Source organism: Ciona robusta, chromosome 1 (assembly GCF_009617815.1).
Source record: "Ciona robusta chromosome 1, ASM961781v2".
Lineage (NCBI taxonomy): Eukaryota > Metazoa > Chordata > Ascidiacea > Phlebobranchia > Cionidae > Ciona > Ciona robusta.
This window is the reverse complement of record NC_143235.1, coordinates 7,891,483-7,914,048: the sequence shown is the minus strand read 5'-3', so window position 1 is coordinate 7,914,048 and position 22,566 is coordinate 7,891,483. Positions and strand designations below refer to the sequence as shown.

General features: G+C 32.1%; 1 protein-coding gene across 3 annotated transcripts; it reads right to left on the bottom strand.

Moving 5' to 3' along the window:
* Positions 1 to 19: 19 nt before the first annotated feature.
* LOC149742621 (zinc finger SWIM domain-containing protein 8-like) lies at positions 20 to 20,960 on the bottom strand. Of its 3 annotated transcripts, none has more exons than XM_089890974.1 (38): positions 20,801 to 20,960; positions 20,033 to 20,123; positions 19,475 to 19,630; positions 18,815 to 18,968; positions 18,104 to 18,248; positions 17,312 to 17,434; positions 16,783 to 16,972; positions 16,306 to 16,504; positions 15,617 to 15,740; positions 15,243 to 15,383; positions 14,478 to 14,602; positions 13,944 to 14,133; positions 13,387 to 13,555; positions 13,040 to 13,168; positions 12,517 to 12,582; positions 12,155 to 12,254; positions 11,752 to 11,869; positions 11,247 to 11,423; positions 10,724 to 10,910; positions 10,335 to 10,441; positions 10,156 to 10,272; positions 9,438 to 9,614; positions 8,891 to 8,969; positions 8,391 to 8,546; positions 7,683 to 7,860; positions 7,350 to 7,512; positions 5,992 to 6,129; positions 5,545 to 5,692; positions 5,131 to 5,354; positions 4,724 to 4,840; positions 4,305 to 4,401; positions 3,803 to 3,918; positions 3,482 to 3,637; positions 2,975 to 3,136; positions 2,426 to 2,567; positions 1,945 to 2,063; positions 1,264 to 1,455; positions 20 to 1,004 (listed from the first exon to the last, which is right to left on the bottom strand). In XM_089890974.1, exons 2-38 carry the CDS (start codon positions 20,058 to 20,060, stop codon positions 927 to 929), a joined length of 5,187 nt encoding a protein of 1,728 aa, XP_089747100.1. In that variant the 5' UTR covers positions 20,061 to 20,123; positions 20,801 to 20,960; the 3' UTR covers positions 20 to 926. The 3 variants fall into 3 exon arrangements, with proteins under 3 accessions (XP_089747100.1, XP_089747101.1, XP_089747102.1); XM_089890975.1 differs by having other exon boundaries at positions 20,680 to 20,954; XM_089890976.1 differs by lacking the exon at positions 12,517 to 12,582.
* Between the last annotated feature and the right edge of the window lie 1,606 nt (positions 20,961 to 22,566).

The following is a 22,566-nucleotide window of genomic DNA, read 5'->3' as shown; positions in this document are numbered from 1 at the left end:
ACATGAATTTGAAAACAGGTTTGTCTCAGAAAATACATGGTCTGTATTTGTCGGTGAATTACGATAGTTTATAAAATAACCAGGTCCCTTTTATAGCCTGCAAACACACACTTTTAAACTAAACTGGTCATAAGAGTTATACTTTTGAGTTTTGAAAAACATTCAAAGAGTAAAGTGAAAAAAATCTCGGGAGGAAAATACAACTTTAACTAAAATGTGAAAGAAACACATATACTCAAGGTAGTTAGAGAGGTAGCTATTCACCATCTTGCATGTTTCAATACATAACAACATGCCTTAAAACAAGAATATGCAAATTTACATGGATACACTATAAAATATGTTGAGATATTTCAACCTTACAATATTGTAAATGTAATGCATCATCTATGATCAACAATCCATTTATATGTTTAGCTGTTGGAAAAGTTATCATAAAAATAAAACCTTTGTTAACTTTGGGCAAAGACCCATTAAGACACCAATAATAAAGCTAAATTTTACTAGTCTTAACCATATAAAACAAAACAGAGAAAATTGGGTTACATTTAAAGAATACAAACTGAATAAACTCCTGGATTATAATCTATAACCAACAAATAATGGCCAGCAAAATGTAATTAGTTGCAGACTTTTTCTAAAACCACATATTTTTTTTCATTTTAAAATTACATGCAAACTACATTGTTTTATACAAAGTAGTCAGATTACATCAGAAGGTTACAATACCTTCAAGAAATCAACGTGCAACCCAACAATGAGATTCACATATCCAATAAATATAGAAAATTAAAACTAATACAATGCCTCATCCTGAGTGCTGTAAAAACTAATAATCTTCCTAAATGCGATACAAATTAAGATATACCAGCTTTATCATTAAGTTTGAATGTTACAATACACATTTGGATGTCACTTTTTGGACATCAAAGAGATAGACCAGTATTAATCTTTTGCCACAGTTCATTTTTGCAAGCTTTCGACCTTCGAATACTTTGCAATACCTGGTGAGAAAATTATTTTGTTAAGCAATTTCTTAAAGTAACATCTTGATGTATGCTGGAACTCATTAGAACAGTTAAAAACCAAATTTAATGATAGTAATATATTAAAACCAAAAGCCTTATAAGATTTAACGTAACTGATATATAAATATTGAAGCACACAACACAGTAAGATTAAATAATGATATTGTCTTAAGCATTTAGGATGTACTAAATATAATCAGTATATGCAACAGCTACTGATCTAGAACAAACAAACCTCATTGAATTGTAGAAGACCACCAGGAGACATGCAGAATGCGCCACGTGCAGTGTGCACAAGTGCCACAAAGTCATCATAATCACTTGTATGATGTATGTGGTATAACCGGTTGTGAATGAAATGAACATACATCTGTAAACACTTGCTGAGGATTGGATGAAGAAATGGTACACGAAGATTAGCACACACCTATAAAAAACAACAAATCGGTAACACTAGTTTTAGATCATTTTTCTATATTTAATACTACATCAACATCTAGTATACTTCATAATTAAAATTATGGAGTGACTTTATTAAATATAATAAATATATTATTTCATTTATAAAAAAAATTGTAGTATATACTCTTTTATATAATGCTTCATTTTTGACATTTGCGAAAACAAATTTCCTGTTACGTGACATGTATATGTTCTATGTTAAAATGTGGAAGGGCTCATGTACATATATAGCTTTAGACAGGCACGCTTACCACTGTGCTGCAGCCTCGGTATTAATATTCTATTAATTGTATGTAAATGTTGTCCTTTAAAATCACAAAAATAAATACGCCGGAAGAAATCTTTCACATTTACATTATTTCCTATTATATACAAGCTATAAAGTTTTTTTAAATATAGGAGTCTTTAATATTAACAAATACACAGTTTAAAAGTATATATATACTAAAGGCACCTGCTGGTTATTATTTTCAGAGAGATATTTAGCAGTTTCAAGCGCAATATCTTGCAGAACGAAGGGAGAAGAAACACCACCAACTGCAGTTACACAGAACTGCTGCACATACTGCATTCCTGTTTAAAGTATTATGTAATGTAACTAATCATGTATTTAGCTTAGTTATTAAAATTATATAACTCTGTAATTTTAGTTTCTTTGTAGGATGTATAACTATTTATATGAAACAGTTTCACTGAATACATAATATCTCATGTTTGTGTAAACCTTGCCAAGTGCTTATACAAAGGTAGTGAACATGTTTGAGTATTAGGTATCACAACTAAGCACATATTATGCTGATCTCATGGACAGCTAAAGAATTGTAAAATCAACCATTTGTAAGTCAACAACCGAATTACAATGTCAATGATATTTGTAAACAAAATGTTGGTTTTATGAATCCTACTTTACTTATTAAAACTAAACTAATCCCCACCTAATTTGATTGACAGCTTTAGTATCCACTTCACATCACTTGCATAGGGCGGGTTCCTCGCGTATTTATTATTTGGACGATCTTCCGTTCTCTTTGTCAGAAGATCAAGTGCCAACATTCCAACACGGAAAGCACTTTGTAACTATTAGAAGAAAAATTAACTTTTAAAAACCTTATCTAAGGAATGCTAACTTATAAACAATTGAACCAGAAATTACTTGCAACAAACTAAAAAGATTGGCAGAGGCAATATTGAATAGGCCTAACATAAAAAGAAAAAATTATTGTTATACTTTCTGAGGTAGGCTGATATAGAATGTGTGATTCTATAAACAGAAAACACCAAAGCAGCTCTTCAGGCAATAAATAAATAAATAAATAAATGTATCGTTGGTTTGATTCTGATTAGAAGGAAATAAACACAACAGAACATGGTGTATAACAAGAGAGCTGTTTAAATTTATTGTTTCTACTATGCCTGACAGCAATGACTTATATACAAATGATAGTAATGATGCCTATTCTTAAATTAGCATCACAATTCCTCACTTGAGTCGAGATAGGCGAGCTCTGAAGATTTATTCCGGGAATTGGTGGAAGTTGAGGATTGCTCTGATGATGAAGTTGATGATGATGATGCGGGTCTGGGAGGAATGGACCTCGACTTGGATGATATTGAAGAGCATGAAGATTTGAAGTTGGCATCGGAACCTGAAATAGAAAAATTTCACTTGTGACATCATTAATACGAAAAAAAGTACTTAACTTTTATATCAAGGTTTGAAATGAAACTGCGGCAGCTCATATAAGCTACCGATCATAAGCACTGCACAATTGGCAATATCCAATTATTTGTAGACTTCCAGACTATACAGCACAAGACCTAAACCTGACTATTTGGTATTTTAAACTTTTAAAAGTATATTAAAAAGGGCATCTCAAAAAAGCTGTCATATGTTACCATAGAAAAGCTTTAGCTTCACTGAACATCGATATCTGTTGTTTGGTTAAGGACGAACATGTAGGTAACATGAATTTGTGGAATAAAAAACTTACCAGGTTGATAGCTGGAGCAGGATGTAGATGCACTGCTGCATAGTGTGGTAAAGGTGGCATGCCTGTAGACACTCCATTAATTTGTGGATCCATAATGGTTGGGGCAAAACCATGGAATATTGGGGCTGGGTGACAAATTGGGGGGATTCTTGGATCCTTTTAATAAATGAGTGAAATTAGTAAAATTATTATTTAAAATAAGAAAAAAAAAAAAATTTTGCATGAATAATTTTATGCACAATATGTAAAACAAAACTACGTAAAACATTTTTTTAGATGTGACAAGAAAACTTCATCATCATATAACACAGCATACAATACCTGTATAGTTATAACTCCACCACCAGGTAATACAACTCCACTGACAGATACTGGAATGGTTTGACCAGATACAGTGTGTGCAACTGTCCTTGGAGCCATCGTAACAACAGGTAGTGCTGAAACAAAATCCTTCATGAATATATAATCGTATAATTGTTGGTTATGTTATATGAATGTTTTTCTGTAAAAGTAATACTGGCAATAAGTGTGGACAATTGTTAGTGAGTCACACATAATGGGAAATTTATTAAGCCAAAAGGGTAAAAAATAAACCAACATAATTACAACACATCACTGTTATGAAAGACATGATTAACATTAGTATACAGGGACCTAAATACTACATATGGCTTAACAGTTGCAGTTTGGTTAATCTATATATTAATATATTATGAGAAAACAATCCAGAGAAACAAGTGAATATAATAAATATGATAGAATTTTCGCATTAGGACAGTATAGTAGAAGTTCACATAGAATTGAAATGACAAACCATACCAACCTGTATTAGATGATGATGAGATTGTTGTGTTCACACTGACTGGTGCAGTGGCTGGACGAGCAACCTCATTCCCAGCATTTCCACTTTCTTCATTCACCTGTACGTATGCTTAACGGTCAGACTAATTTACCAAATAATCTTATACACAAATATAAAAAGCTATAACTTATGTGAATTATTGCATCTGTACATTATTACTTCTTATTAAAAATAACATTGAGATTTAAAATTAAATAACTATGGAATAAAATAAACTTATTGACACTTGGCAGACTATATAGTTTTTTTAATAAAGTTATAAAACTTCTTATTTAAAAAAAAAACTGTTTTATAGCGAAATTATAATACTTCGCAATTAAAAAAACTAAACCGGTGTACAGCATGACCATTACTTGGCTACACCTGCTACCAGTACTTACAGTTCTATGAATCCATTCCCACTGTCTAGCAACATCAAACAAGACTTCAGGATAAACTCCACCTCCTCTACCAGCTTGTTCAACTGCATGACAAGCCTTTTCTAACATGGGAGCTCCCTGGATTATATTAAAACAATTACAAAACTATTCCCTTGATTTAATAGTTATAACATTAAAAATGAGAAATACACTTATATTTAGAGCATTGCACATTTGTTAAAATCTCACATTTAAATTACTAATTAATCTTTTGGCTGGTTGTAAGCCTTCTATCGTGGTACCAATATGAGGTTCAATTTAAAAACAAAATAAGAATCCTCATTCAAAGAGTTGTTCCAGCACTAATTATCGAATTGAACATTGATAAAAATTTTAAAACACTTTATTATAAAAGTTGTTGTAAGCACCTGTTCTCTGCATTGAAGTAAAGCTCGCTGTATTTCATTCGGATTGAGAGCATGAGCGTGTGGGAGAACACTAAGGGCAAGTTCAGCTGCTCTACGAACAGTAGTGCTGTCTCTACCTCGCGATGCACGATCAGCAAGTGATGCAGTTTCAGGTGGGGTAAGATGACCCTCCCATGAATCAACCAATATATGAAGAGCTGCACTTCCTATTTCCATTGCTTGACCTGGACACACAAAATATAATCATTGTTTTTACAAAATACAAAAATGCTATATTTTATACATTATGCTTTAAACTGACCATAAAGATAAACACAATACTCAAGGCAGAAAACATCTCAAAATGCATGGATATACAACAAAGGGTTCTTATTTATAAACGTATAAACAATAAAAGTATAAGAAGTAATATACCAGTGATCCAAGACACATGTGAAGAGTAAGTCCTACTGAGCCAGTTAGGTGACACACAGTTATGAAGGCCAAGAGCATATAATCCAATCTCAAATGCTGCCAACACCAGGTTTCTATGAACTCCAGATTGATTGTTACCTTGTGGTTGCTGTATAAAGATTTGGGAATTTTTTATATTCTATAAATTTACATTAATTAAATACAACAACAAGGATACATAAAGTTTAACTATTATCTCAACTATCTCTGAAAGCAAAAAAAACACTTTTATTTCTTAAAGATAAACACAACAGTTGCAAAGACATTAAACCAAATATGTTAAGTTTGTAACTTATCATTCGGCCGTAGAATAAAACACGTTTATTATATAATTTTTGTCTGGCCCAACTCCCAACTTCTCAACAAGGACTTCACCCACATAGAATTGAATATGAATTACATCACTACCTGCATAAATAGTGAAGTACTGCTGTTCCCACCAGCCTTTACAAGAACATTCTTTGCAAGTTCAAAGAAAAAATGAGCAGCAGCCTCGGATGGTTGGTTGGGTAGATCGGGTACTGAGGTCGAATTCTTTCCACGGTTCTTTTAAATATAACAAATATTATATATGAGATCAAACTGCACAACCGAGTTATAACTCAAGAAAATTAAGAATGCTGCCAAAAAAGGCAATGAAAAATTCGGAGTATTAACCCTTTGGGGACGAGATATATTTTAACAAATTTTCATTTTTGACCGACTGTCACATATTGCTCTCTAGCGACACAGGTGTTTGTGCTGGCGAAATAAGATCAATTAGACTTTTGTTCTTTGGAAAAATTGCTACAAGATTGTATTTTGATTTTTTTGATGACGTCATCAAATTTTGAATGACGTCATCAGAAATCTTGTATTTATGTGTAATTTGGGTTTTTAGGTAAAAAATACATAAGGAATCTAGTGCAAAGTTGATTCCTGGTTTGTTTACTACCTAACTAAAATGATTGTTTGAATTGGTGACGTCAAAGGGGTCAATTACGTCACTTATAACCTGATGACGTCATTTTTTGAAAGTTCATTTTCGCTAAAATCGCAACAAAACTTGCCAAAACCGATTTATTATGAATGTAAAGGTAGAAACAACATGCAGAAGCAAAATGAAGTTAGATTATACACACAAAAACATAATTTATGTAAAAATTGCTTCAGAATACCTAAAAAACTTGCAAAAACAGCTGACATAGCCGTTTTTACGCAAAACCACATTTTTAACCGGTAACTTAAACGGGGAAGCCCCAGAGCAACATAGAGATCAAATAAAATCGCTTTTATTGGACAGAATGACGTTAAAACCTTGATTTTTGGGCAGAATATAGACCATCTTCTTAAAAAATACATTACGGTTTTCAAATCAAGTTTGGTAAAAACTTTTAAATGCTATGATGCCTTTTTCAAACGTTATATTGGTGGATAATTCCTTCCTCTTTCAAATAAAACCAACTGTAAGAAATTTTACCTACTATAAACAAAATTATGAACTTTTATGTGAACACCTGTTTCAAAATGCATATTTGCACTACTCGTCCCTAAGGAGTTAATTTACATTGCAATAATTTAGGTTTCAGTGATGTTAAACTTTTTGAACCCAGATCTACTTTTTGGTTATCAAAATGACCACTATGCGTTTAAAAAACCCCCAAAGATCACTATGTGTTCATAAAAACCCCCAAGACCACTTTGCGTTCATAAAAACCATTTAAAGTTATAATTAATCCATACTCGTACATACATAGGGTTTTAACGAGTGGAAGTGTAGCAAATACCTTTCTGTAGTTGAACAATGACTTCGAATTATTAGCAGAGCTACTTCCTGGAGCAACAGGTCTTGGTGGGGACCGGGTGGATTGCGGGATACGTGGGACTTCATGAACTCGCTTGTTCTCGTTTGAACTAGTTCCCACTGATTCAACGCTACTACTGCTACCACTGTGAAGGTTTAAAATGGTTAAAATTCAAATAAAATCATTTTTAAAACAAAAACATTGTAAGCGAGAAAAGCTCTTCCATTTTTTTGTGATTTTAAAGGAGGATCTGCTTTAGAAGAAGATAACACATCTACTAAACATTACCTATTAAAATGGTCAAATGATTTATACCTGTCACTGCTTGGGCTCGAAGGATATCTTTGTGTAAGCCACGACGAACCACCTGTCACTGCACCAGGTGGGTTGGAAAACTGGTTCACCCCGTTACTGAGATTCCGACGTCGTAAACGTGGTGATGTGTCACTCAGCATTGCTTCCTCCGATGCAGAACTATTCACATTCGCCAAACCTGGTGTGATAATGAATAAAAAATGTAATTATGATCCATTTTCTTGTTGTTACCAGGATAAAAAAAAGTGTTTCTTCAGCTGCTTGTGCTATCTTTCAGTCTGTCTGTGTTTTATAAACCATTTATTGTTACCAACATGTTTAGTATCCAAATATAGTGGTTGGCAGTTAGACTGTAGTTAACATTATTTATTTTGGTGCTTAAATCACTTAGGTATATTTGTTATAAGTTTGTTTCAGTGTATTTTTATTGTTCTAGATTTGTTCATTTTCCATGCAAGAATTTACTGAAAAAATAGGGTTGCTAGGTTAGTCAAAAGAACAACCGAAACAAAGTTTACAATTTTCTAGACTTGCAGGTGTCCCTTTTATAATTTAAACCTGCTCCCAGTTACAATAACTTTGTAGGTGTTTTTTTTCCGAATGAATAACAATTGGGATACAGTTTATAATCGTTAAGTTGATGTAGTAATACAATAACTAGTTGTAATCAGAGCATAAATAGCAATTAACATCAGTTATTAGACTCACAATGTTGTTTTCTCTTGGGACGAACAGTTGGCGACCTCCATGATAACTTGGAGTCTCTTCGAGGAGGACTGCACACGGTGGATGAAGATGGATAATCATCCTCGCAACTCGAGGACTTTACATCACCATGAGGTCCACGAAGATTTAGAGCATCATCTGTTGAAAGAAGGTGTGAATACCATATGTTATACAGTAACGATTCTCATAACAAACAAATTCACACCACACAAATGGTTGGTGGGGGGCATAAAATAAACTTTACTTTTAACATTTATTAGTTTTATATTCATGAAGGCAACCTGAATACAATGTTTAAAATTGATAAGAAAATTCTATCAGCAGGAACAGAATAATAAAGTTGAAGTAACAATATTCCAAAAATCCCTGTTGTTAGGCAATTATAAATTATGCTCAAAAATCTGAGGTCTATATTCATAAAATTTCTTATACATACAGATATTTTAAATAACTTTATAGGAATGGGAAAGTCCAAGTCTTACCATAATGTCTTAAGTTTCTCACATCATCATCATCTGTGCTTTCATCTGCTCGACTTATGTGAGGACTTTCTCTATGAACCTGAGATAAACAAAGAACGTGCAAAACAGGAACAAAACTTTTGCGAAATTATTGATAATCAATAAACATTAAACCTACAATCAACCAATAAGAACAGACTTATTATAATTACTCAGCTTGTTTTATTTTCCTTAGCATGTATAAAATATGTTTTCAGCACATGGTAAATATAAATAATATAACAACCAATATATATTTGTAAGGTAAGATTTAACATATTATTGGTGGATTCGAATTTTATCGACTGAATGTTGATCTTCTACTCTTGGGTCAATATGGCTGGTTATTTAAATTGGTTGAATTTACAGTGGTTTACTCATATGAATTATTAGTGTATAACTGGTAAAAATTGTCATAAAAGGATTTTAATATTAGGTGGTCAATGTTTTGTTTTGATTGCTTGCTTATTATTTGAGTTGAAAGAATTGAAAAGCACTGGTTTAAATACATAGTTCTGTTTCAACTCACATTATATCCACTGTTTCCAGGTTGATCAGGTGAATTATTGAAGTCATTGTGTAAGTTTCCATCGGAGGCACCTGTGTGAGTTTGTGTGCGACGAGTGGTTGCACTCGAGCATGACGGGAAAGCCGATGAAGCACGAAGGTTTGATGAAAGAGTCTTGTCAAGTAAACTGTCGATAATCTGTCAAACATGGAGAAGAATGAAGTAGAAATATTTGACTCAAATTTTATTCATTTTTAACTAGGTTGTATAATTGTGATAAAGAATCAAATTTATATGTAATACGAATATGTTATAATGCCAACTCAACCATTATGACTTCACGGCATTAAAATAGTTCAAGCATTTAATTTGCGATGTATTCATCATTCTTAATAATCTACACATTATCACAATTTTAATAATAACAGTCTTTACTTAATATTACCATTAAGCATAGATTTCAGCTATCCAATTCCTAATACTTTTACGACAAAAAATTGTAAATATTTTTAAAAGTAGACCAAATATTCTCAAGATTTTTTAAAATATATAGTGTAATGTAGTCTTCGGCGTTGATTTTTGTTTATCACTGATTTTGTGTGTATTTCATCTACACCAGATCACCAAAGAGTTAGAACATCAAACCCTACGTAAGCGTTGATTTTTGTTTATCACTGATTTTGTGTGTATTTCATATACACCAGATCATCAAAGAGTTAGAACATCAAACCTTACGTACCAATCTTAATTTGTGTCGCTGATCTTTATACAGAAGAAGCATTTGTAATGCAAGTTCACCCTTTTGTTTGCGTGTTCCTTCACATAGCAGTGGATGCTCAGCTTCAGACACATTGATCTGCACGTTCAAACGTTTCATGTTATTATAACATTTAATATTAGACCAGTGTCGTGAAATACCTTGAACCCAAGAGCAGCAACAGCAGCTGCAAAACCAACTTCTTGCTCATTTGAAGTAATTTCTCGTCTTGAACTGTTCGAAGCAGTGCGGCCACTTTGTGAAGTTACTGGAAAACAAGATAGGTAAAGAAGTGTTAAAAACCACAGTTGTTGTTCAAGTAAAAAGTTCAGAGCATAAATGAAAACAAAAAATTGTAATTTTACTTCTATGGGGTAATGGGTCAAGTCTGGCCTAAATCCCAGGTCCTCACGGACCTCACCCATACAGAATAGAATAGAACTTTACTTCTATTTTTGTTATTTAACGTTCTCCTATGATACAACAATAAAAAAGATAATGAGGTGTAGATTCCACACAAGTTAATCAACTAATAACATCATATATTTACCTGTTTGACAGAATGCATCGAATATGAAAGTTGTTAGCATGAGTGGGAGAACATGTTGAAAGTCATGAGTTGCCTCAATATTTGCGAGAACATTCGCTTTCTCACAAAGTTTTAAAACTTCACGTTGACCAAGTGGTAATCGTTTCATTAAGTTTGCCAATTCTCCTTGCTGATAAAATAACTTAACCTGAAATAAAAAAAGGAAAAATATTAAATTATTACCAATATTTAAGTCAGTTTAAATACATATTAACCAATTGCTAGATAATTATTACATTTACTTCCATACTTATTGGTTGCAGCACATGATGCTAAACTTATAAGGAATAAAAAGGGAAACTGTGGCAAACATGAAAAAACTATTAACCAAATCGTAGATTTGGTGACGTGACTTGCAGTATAACCTCACCCGTGAATTTAAAAACAAATGATGAAAGTTTAAACTTCTAAAACAATATACCTAAATACATACTCACAAAAGCCCAAGCCCAAATAATCTTACACACAATCATGTTGATCTAACCTCTAATGCTTTGCTGCTTGCTGGGAGACGTTTAAGTTCCAAACCTTGCAAACCAACACGAAAAGCCAATGTGTGGTGACGCTGGTGTTCCAGTAAGACATTGCACAAGAACAGAGCTCGCTCAAGTGATTTACAAGCATAAGACGTGCTCAGTTTGATCCAAGCTTTCTTATTATTCTGAGAAACAAAATATTAAAACCAAACTACACTACTACAAAAGATCTAAGCCTATAGTAAAAATATATAGCAAAACTGTGCCACCAATGTTAGGTTTAACATACTTATGCCAGAAATCAGGAATTGGGCGTATAAAACATAACAACAGAATACAAGATGACAAATAAGTTACCTTCATTTGTTTATAAATTTAAACAAGAATATAACCACTAAAAAACAAGCATTAATAAAAATAAATAAATATTGCAGTGATCTTCACCACACAACATTTCCCTTTCAATGAACGCCATAAAACTTTGCTTTAGATAAACACATGAAATTATTTTACTTGTAGAGATTGTGGTTCCTTGATTAACTCATCTGGTTGTGCAAGAATTTCTTCGGCTAACTTCACAGCAAGCTCACACGCCTCTCTTGATCTACCATGTGTGTATAATGATTCTGCCCTGTATGAAAACATTATTGTATTAGGACACAGTTAGTCAGTTATGTTACACCGTTCGCAGCAAATTGAGTTTTAAATGACTTTTTGTATGACTATTTTAAAATTTAGAACAATCTTTTCATTTTTCTGTTCATTAAAAAACTAAAACTTAAAACAATGTTACATGAAACTTTAAATGAAAACTGAAAACAATAAAATATTAATTACAAAAGCAAGGAATTCTAGACCTTTGTTTTAATATTTTATGTTGTTTTTAATCAATACAAAATGCATTTAAAACACCTACCTTGTAAAAATAGCATCAAGTTCTTGGCGGTATTTCATCATTTCGTTATCTTCTTCACTTGGTGGCTCAATTTGTGTTGAAACTTTACTACTTGTAGAAGCTGTAAGAATAAAAAAAAATATATGTATGGTCAAAAATTTAACAAAAAAAACATTAGTAAAAGCTGATAAGAAATAATAAAGCTTAAGAAAAACAACAGTTTGGATTTGGCCTAGAATGTAAGCTTACGTTTAAAAAAAAATTAAGGTGAGATAGTTTATCATATGGTTTGGTATCGGTGCATTGTATATGGTTTAAAACAAGTACATATTACTGTTTATATGTTGAACAAGTAACAAAAATTTGGTTTACTAAATTAATACCTTCATTGTTTGTGGGTGTTGCTTCATTTTGTTTTTTTATTGATAGTTTCATGTTGGATTTTAACCCTAGAAAAACATATTTATTAATAAATTACACATTAATTTTTAAGGAACCTTGTCTGGTGCCTTGGTTAGGCCTTGGATTGGGCTAAATATATATTCAATGACATTTAACAACATTATTAGTCTTCGAACCCAGTGGTCCCGTTTATGCTGTCTAAAAAGACAACCAATCAGAAAAGAAATCACTCATAAAATTATCCCCCTAAGATAAAAGGTAGTATGCCAACATACAATTTTTTTAATTTTTGTATTTTACCTGCTTACAAAGTTTTAGGCATTGATAAAGACTATAAGATGTAACTCTGTCAGTATTGTTATGGTTGGTGTAGGTATGAGCTAAAACTTTTGTCTACAAATCTTATGAATATGGGTTGATCACACTTTGTATTAATAAAAAGTTTTGTGAGTATTTAATGATGACCACACCATGAGAAAGAAAATATCAATGAAAGTATTATACCAGGAATATTGTTAATTGTGCTGTTTTCATAATCATCCTCAGAAGACATGGTGAACTGTACAGGAGAGCAAGCAGATGATCCATCATCTGATGTAAAGTCGAGAGGAGACTCTTCCAATGTTACGGGACCTATAATGAATATTGCAACTTAAACTTGTTGCTACAACTTACAATGGACTGAAGTGACCACTAAAAATTAGTTTTTTCTTATTAGTGAGATTTTATGGGATGACCAACTTGTTTTGGAAAGAAAAAACATATGGCGTTACCACCTCTGCGTGCAGTTTGAAAAGTAACATTCACCGCGACACCGTACATAATTAACCATTTAGTTGCAAACCACTTACTTATGTGCAGACTTTCAAAATCTCTCTCTATACAAGAATCATCACTACCACTTCCATTATCTTGTTTTTGTAATGATGAATGGGGTTTGTTGCATTTTACGGTTTTGTTGATGGTTGGTTGGTGGGAGAGTGACTTGCAAAATGCTTTGCCAGGAGTGCCAGGACCACACTGTAATGATTGTTATAATTTGTTAACAATATTTCATTAATAAACTGATTTTGTTATTATTATTAATTTTAAACATTCAACGTATGTGACTGTGTAACGCATAATGTCTACACAAACAACTGGTCACAGGTTAGGAATGAGGATGTCATTTGAAATAAATAGTATTCACAATATACGAGTGGCAGATATCCATGGGGTCAGCCTGGTCAGGATAGGACGACTGTCCTCACCTTATAATAAAAAATTGTTTTTTTTAAAAAGATTAACTTTTGTTGTTGTACTAATTATTCAACAGAATATGGCACAGCAGTAAAGGTTGTTACTCTGTTTTCAATTATTATTTTGTAAAAAATTATAACTTTAAATATTGTTATAACTTATAACTTACCAAATTATCGTTTGTTAGAAGGCCCTCTTCTGGTGCATTTATTGTGTTGGGTGGCTCTACTACTTTAGACTGACACTTCTTATGCACAATGTGTGAACATAGATTAATAGATATAGTGTCCCAATCAAAATCACAGAAAGCTATTGCTGGTTTGAAACCCTCAAACAAGAGAAGATGACTTTCTTTGTATCTGATGAAATATAATCCTTATTTTATGAAAACTCACTCTTTTAGTTAAACCCAGATGTTCGCATCAGTTTCACATTTTTATTAAATTTGTGTGTAAAAAATATGAAAATTACATTTAAGGAAATAGTTGCCGAGTCCAGTGTGGCATGTTAGGCAAGCCCACCTTGGAAATTTCGACTTTATTAAGAAATCATGAAATAAAGGTACCTATACTAACAGTATGTGCCAAATATATAATGTTTTCTTGCTTCCACTGATTGAGTCATTGGATTATAAAAAACATTAAGTAAGAAATAAATTAAATAAAACAAAGTTTTTTTTAGCCATGTTTCCTGAAACACTTACTTTCCCCGCTTTATAATTTCCAGTGTTTTGTCATGAAAATGTAGAAGACGTGCTTTCAATTCATTTTTCCGAGCAGATGATTTGCAGCCCGGATCAAGAATAACCAATCTCCACAATGCAACGATCTGTTAGAAAAACCAATGCATAAGAATTATTATACAAATCGCAATAACTTATTATGAACAAAACCAACGATCAAGATTAGTGCCGGCCACTGCTCCAACTAAAGGGTTGCTTATGAATTGTTCGAATTGACACCCATGCAAAAAAAGTATTCACATTTCAAACATTTACCTATGCCTAGGTGAACCATTAAGCTAACATGAGATGTATGAAACAGAACAGCTGTTTTACTTTATTAAAAGTTGGTTAATCAGACAGGCACAATTTAGCATATATTTATTCAACTACATACCGTTCTACCTAAACCCTGAATACTTTTATCCAAATGATATATAGTGCCAAACTAATTTAATTAAGCTGTGACTGACTATACAGTATCTTCAATCAATATCTTATTTTAAAATATATTGATTTTTGTTTCAAAAAAAAATATATGAAAAAATATGATTGTATGAGTTGCCATGTTTATCTGGATCTGGTTATTAAGCGTGAAGTGACAATTTCATTACAATTTTATACTTTATCAAGTATATTCTATTAAAATAGAAATCTAGTAAATTTGCTGAATTAAACAGGGAATTTCATACCGGATGAAAAACATGGGTGAATGGAGAATGAATAAAAATATTATGTTTGAAATACCTCGTCACACATACTGGCTGCTGCATGTTGGGCAATCTCTGAACTGATATTGTTAGAAGGTCGGTGTGAACTTGAATGTGAACCTGATCCACTTTGTAAATATGATGATGACGTTCGTGTATTGTACCACCACACTGCAACCTTGGATTCAAATTGTGTTTAACAATTGTTTAAATACAATACACCAACTGAATGTGGATTAATAAAATTAAATTAAAAATATTTTTACTTTTCACTACTTTTAAGATATGAAATTATCACACATGAATAAAAGTATTCTAATGAACTTAAAGGTTCATAGGATCCTACACAACTTTTTTGCTAAAAATGGATTGACAATAACATACAGATTTATATATGCATGTGCAACATACCTGTTCAAACGCAAGGCATTGGTCAGTCACAATATCCAACAATGGAATGGCGTTTGAATCACGACGTTTTAACATTTCACGAACAATACTCAACAAATTCCAAATCCCTTCCGGTTCTCTTCCACTGGGGTTGAAAAATATTTTTAAATGAGTAATGTACATGAGAAAATATGTGAATTAGCAAAAAACTCTTGGGTGTTTGTGTTAATCATACTAACGATTCTGGTTATTTTTTTTTAAATTTAGACATATAGTGGGGTGGGGGAAGATGGGACACCTTTAGCACATAAAATATAAATATCTTGACCCTGTTTTAAACATTTAAAAACGGTCTATGAGAGTCGTAAGGATACAGTTTTATAATTAGTTGAATGTTCTTTGTTTACTACCAAAATTGACGGGAAAATAGAATGAAAAGGTGTCCCATCTTCCCCCATCCTACTATATATATAATTCTTCAGTGTGAACTTGAAGGTCTGTTTGTATTGCTAGCCATTTGCAAAAAAATAACGAAATAAAAGTAGTAGCCCATTATTCAGTGTTTTAGTATTTAAAAGCCATCACGCATGATACAACAATTCTGTTTCACAACTAAATCCATTTTTAATGACAAACAATTATTAATTGCCAACAACCCATCTATAACTTCTATATAAGTTTTATTGGGTGGCAGGTAGAAAAGTTCTTACCGCAATGGTCGTAGTAAACTTGAATATTCAGCTGCAGCTGGTGGTTCAGTTGATGATAAATAAAGTGAATTAACATCACTGTACACTATCGGGGTAGGACCACAGAACTTGACGAGTGCCTTTTTAATGTTGTCATTGAGAGCGTGCTCATCCAAAAACCAAAGACTTTTATCAGACATGCTGGGACCAGCTGTTGGGTCTGTAAATAAAACAACAATGATTTTCTTTTATTTATGTTGCTTTTGTCAAAGTTTTTAAAAATTCAAACATGAATATAAACCAACAGCCTAATATTACATTTTAATCAAGCAAAAATAATATTAATGCAACATAGTGTTTTAATGTACAAGTTTCAATGTACAAAAGTCAAGTTTACTCAAGAAAAAAACCAACTAAGCAGCAACTTTCCAAGAAAAGAGCATTAATTCTTTGTAGTCCAAAATACCTAATAAAAATCTTAATTTTTGGAGATATTACCTGGTGCTCCACTTAATCTATTAATGACAGTAGATTGTGAAGACAACAATTCATCCAACAATCTTTGTGCAGTTGGAAGTATCTGCTGTGGAAGCTCACTGATCAGATATTGAGCAAATTTCTGCAGCTGGTCTCTTCGTAATCTCGACAATGATTCTGATACCGGGGCTCTCATGCAAACAGATAGAGGCTGTGTGTGGAAAGATGTTTATCGATACATAATAGAAACCATAGATTTATGACAAAGCCAAAATATTTTATTTTAATATGTCACAATAGTCGTAACATTTTGTAATCTAATGTTTATAATAATTAACATAATGACCAAAATTGGGCTTACATCTTGAATATGACAATAAATAAACATGACATAAACCTAACTTTTTAAGTGCTGTCGTATAACTTATAATTTAATATCAGCCTAGACACATATGTTTTCAAATCGATGTCATTAAAAGCTTCATGCTTTTTCAATTTGAATGTAACAAGTACATAAACCTTAAATGATTTCAATGAAGTAAGCTATCACCTGTTGAATCCGAATAAGACAAAGTGCAACAACATGTGCACACCACTTAGCACTAGAGCCACAGTTGCAACTACATGAAGTTATTCTTCGTCTATCAAACATCACGGCCACGGAACATGGATTCTGGGGATAAAATGATGAGTATTATTCCAAAAATTCTATATTTCCAAATGTATAAGAATTAGCCGCAAAAGAACTATCGCGAAAACCTCAAACTGCTGATTCCGTTACTTTAACCTTGGACTTAATAGTCTGCTCACAAATTAGCGATTTAACAATTCGCTTTTTGAGACTTATTTAAACCTTGATATATAACATTTATTATCAAATCTATCTCAATGCAAATATTTATCATACGGTCGATAAATAATTATGTAACATATATTAAGTAATATAGCCTATGAATTTTAATCGAGTGGGCTATTTCACCCACAAAAGCTGTTTGCAATAGAATGATTTATTAACCTTTCTTACCCCAAGTACCCCATTGTTTTTTATTATCCCGCTTGACTATATATATGTTATACAAGATTATCTCCTTTGTTCTACCGAATTACCAATCACTTATTTTATCTTCTAACAATCAATTATAACACACAGTATTTGTCATTATTTTTACTACACTTTAAAGCTGGGATCCTATGCAGCTCAGCAGCATTATTTTGTAGTAACTGAACTGTTAGACATTTAATAATTACTGTAACTGCAGTAACCCTAATAAAATCTTTCTAATCAAATAGTCACAGACAGGTCACAGTGTGACATTGGCAACAAATAGAAAGTAATCTATACCTTGTTGACAGCATTAACAGGTGGGACAACGTTGGCGCAAAGATGAAAACCAATTTGAAGAACATTTCGGACACATTTGCCACGAACAAGTTGTTCTCCTCGGAGAAATTCATCTGGACTGCCATTTGCCAAACATGAATATAATCTGTTGAGAAAATAAGGTAAGATTCTTGACTTCATATTGAGATGATTATATTGACCCCATACAATGGATGGTGGAAGAGTTCATTAACTTTTATTGATTAAAAAAACACAGCAGGAAAATGAAGCAACTTAGAAAGTATAATAAATGTTTAATGTTTCACTATAGAATATAAATATACAGTGTATTCAAGTATCCAGTTTACAATCTAATCTTGCTATAATTTATAACATTTAAACAACCATGTGCTGGTGTTTAACAGTGTGGGTTTTCTATGGTTAGAACAAGGGTGTAAAATATAACATGCTCTATCAACTATCAAGCACCAGCTTGCCTTGGGGCAGACCACCAAAATTGGTTCGCATTTTCAATTGATTACTTAATGCACCATCTATTAATATTGCAATCAAAACAATAAAACTCTTTATCATAAAAACATTAAAAAAAGGCCAAATTTCCAATTATGGGAGATAAATATTTGAGCATTTTCACCAGTAAGTAATCTCTTTTGTGCCATTTTTTCCAAGAAACCTGTTAATCTTTATGTATGGTGGTTTGAACTTTACTACCTTATATCTTCTTCATTGTCTGGAAAGCTCCAGAAAGCAATTCGAAGTTGAACATTCTCTGGCACAAGTTTATAAACCTCTTCAACTTGTTCGAATGGAATATGAATGGCAACAGCTTGTGCACATAACTCCATCAAGGAAGTAACTGTGCCATCTGTAATTATTTGCGAACGCTATATGATATATATATATAAATATATAGTCTATTTATGATGATTTAAAATAAAGTAAATATTTATTTGAAATTTTAACCTCAGTTCTAAGTTTATACACCAAGTATACCAGCTTTACACAATAATCTTGATATCATTTACTTCATTTAGAATTTCCATGAATCAAAGTATCAAATAAAACAGCCTATAATTAATAATAAGAAAGATTGTTTTAGTCAAATAAATTAATCTATCGATATGAATTTAAGTTTTTGTTGATAGATTGTGATTGTATCATTTTACATGTCCTGTAAAACAATTATCAATTACTGTGATTTAGATGCTTTTGAAATGAAATAGATGAGTGCAGGCATAACATACATATTCAAAAATCAACACGAATTTAAACATAAAAAAAAACAATTTGATCTAAGCTTTGAAAGATGGTGTTTGGTAAACTAAAAATCTGTTATACAAACAATAGAAGAGACAAATATGAGATACGTACTGTTGCTAAGGTTGCCATTGGAAACAACCAATGAACAATTCTGTCTTCTCCAGCCTCTCCAATTCGTGCAAAAACTTTCAGTTTCGCTCATCCATGAGCAAATAGATTCATCATCAAATCGGTCGCTGTCTTCAAATGAAAATCCCTCTTCCGCCACTTTTAAAGTAAAAAAATTGACTCTTGCACAGAGTAAAGCATAACTTACTTGACAACTATTAAACTCGAGACAGATTATAAGGTCATAAATCTGATAATTTCTATAGGGCATACTTTGGGCTTATGTTGTAAAGAACAGATTTTTAATCTTTAGAAGTAGTTGGGCACAGGTGATTACCAATGGTAGTTTTTATAACCTGCCTATAATCCAAAGATGAAAGAACTAGAAAAAACTAAAATGTTATTTTTTGCAGTAAAGGGGTGTAATCTTTACTTCAGAAACACTAGGGAAAATATGTAGAACTAAAATCTGCCTGAAAACAATGGCGTTGCTGCATCATTTAAACTTTAATTAATCTATGATTATCTAAAGAATAAAGATGATATAACAGTATATCATACCTTCTACATTGGCATCCCAATTCTCCATTGCCAGCGAAATGAATTGTTTGAATCCAAATTGATATTATTCCTCCATAACTTTTACTTTAAACTGTAAAGGTATCAAGTCAGTAATTAAACCCATGGCACCAGTAACATAGTAATATACTAGAATGACAATAGTAAACCAACCAGCAACCTATGTATTTAAAACTAAACATTTTCAAACAATTTTTGCTCATAAAACAGACATTGGCAAGAATATATTAAAGTAAATTCGGTGAACCATCATTACAACTAAAATGTAAACTGTTTTTAATTGTGCTACAAATATTTCTTGTCAAAAGAATAATGTCAAATATATATATATAGGTTAAATATATATTAAAAAAAAAAATTCTGCAAAAATATTTTACAAAATATAGCTTTGAATTTAGCTTTCATTATAAAGCATTCAAACTGCCCCAACAAATAACAAATTGTAAACTTTGTTACAAAATACCAACTATGACACAATTGGCTAAAGTTTAGTCCTTTGTATTAAGTTAAATACTTTACACTTAGAAACATGTTTCTTTGTTAACTACCACTATCTTTAACTATGATACACGATTTTATCAATGAGAAGATATAGATTGTTTAATAAATGGCTAATTTAATAAACAGACCTGAGTTGGATGTACACATTACAATATACTTTAATCTCTAACTTTTAACACTCGTATATGTCCTACTTAGAAGTGAAATATGAAATATTTCACTTTTACTTGTACAACAAATTCGGCTTACAACAAAGGTTTAGATGCAACGGAGTGTAAACTTTATTCTTTGTTCGTTCCGAGTCCAGTATATTTTTTAAAGCGCAGCTGACAGACAAAACACCATCACCAACAACGAATCGGCAACCAAGTAGTCTATTCAACTGTTGTGACGTCACAGCAGGCTTGTTTCTTCAGGAAATGCCTTTTTCCTTTGTTAACGACCAGCTGCCGAATCGGAAATCTTCGCGTCGAATCCGAAGTTTTGTACCTCTAAACAAGAGAGTTATGAACTTTTTACTCCGTACAAACCATAGAGATACTAATATATAACACATTGTATATTAGTATCTCTATGGTACAAACTCCATTTTTATTCGTTCTTGGTTACGCAAACAAAGCTTATACCAAGTAAACATAAAATAAGAATTAACAGAAAAAATTCCATTGTTGCAGCACGTTAAAAATAGTATAAATAAAAAAGCGGTGGTTGAACGCGTGGGTGTTAAACCCTATAACAAACAATTTATAGTGTGTTGTAAATATTCCATTAAACTAGATTTGTATGATTAAAATTTGATGAGGAATCGCAAATTATGAAACATTCGTTGCGCGTCTAATTATTTCAAACAACTCGTTACTTATAAGTTATTTTATTGGGTCCTTTACTGCAACTTTTTACTTTATTCTTGCGTGGCCGTTTTGGGTGTTTATTTCATACATCTCTTGCCAGCTTAAGAGTATACGAAGTAGGTTACTTAGTGAGTAATAATTTTTAAGAGATTTTATCATTTTTTGTATGGCTGATAATTTGGATAACCCATTAGTGACCACTAGGTTGGAGCAATTGCCGTTAAGTATCTTGCCCAAGGATACATATGCCCACTTTAGTAGCAGAGAAGAGCCTTGTACCCATTACCTCAGGGTTAGAGTCAGGCACGCGCTAACCAACTGGGCTGCGGCACCTGACATATGCGTTCTCTTGGTTACCCGAATTGACAGCCATTAGCATGCTAAATAAAGCATTCACTCTCAAACTCTTAAATTCATAGCACGATGCACGCTAAAAATGTTAGGACTTGTTCCTTCAGCGTTACGAAAAACTCCTTCTGTACGAAAACACATTTGGTGGTAGATAATAACAAATGTTATTATTCGACTGTATTCGCATGGTATTACAGGCTACAACGTGCACGGCAAAGGCGGTTACTGATAAATAAAAGTAAAAACTTAATGTTAAACGAAAACAAAGATTATTTAATGACTGAAAAAAATCATAAATAATAATAAAATGCTGACTTTGAATGCTTGCTGAAACATATGAAAACTGGCATTTTATTTTAGTTTGCGAGCTTGAATCACCTATGTAGCATCATAGTTAAACAAAATAGGATGAAATATTTCGCACAGTTTAATTTTGTCTCGTATATATTCAGTTTCCTTTTTATATAGTTCTCTATGGTTTATATAGTTCTCTATGGTAGCAGCAACTAATCTAGAATTATTACCTTTGGGCTTTTGTAGGAAACAATGTTTATTAATTAATGTTCTTACAGTACACATTATATCGAATTCTTTATAAATAACATACTGCAGGTAACACGTTAAAACTTTAGCAGTGGTGCAAGAATCATGACTTGCCATGTTTGTTTTCGAATTGCTAAAATTATACATATAGTGTGCGAATCGATAAATAATCTATTGTGTGTTTATATTTTTTAGATTTTGATTTGTTTTTGATTTTGGCTGTTTTAAATCTAACGATTTAAAAAAAAAAACGATTTTAATTTTAATATT

Excerpts from the sequence above, each read along its gene's own strand:
- LOC149742621 (XM_089890974.1), bottom strand. The coding sequence starts at position 20,060 with ATGGAGAATTGGGATGCCAATGTAGAAG. Across the intron at positions 11,424-11,751 it reads AGGAACCACAATCTCTACAA|AATAATAAGAAAGCTTGGAT; the intron begins GTAAAATAATTT and ends TTTGTTTCTCAG. Across the intron at positions 1,456-1,944 it reads CTGAAAATAATAACCAGCAG|GTGTGTGCTAATCTTCGTGT; the intron begins GTGCCTTTAGTA and ends TGTTTTTTATAG.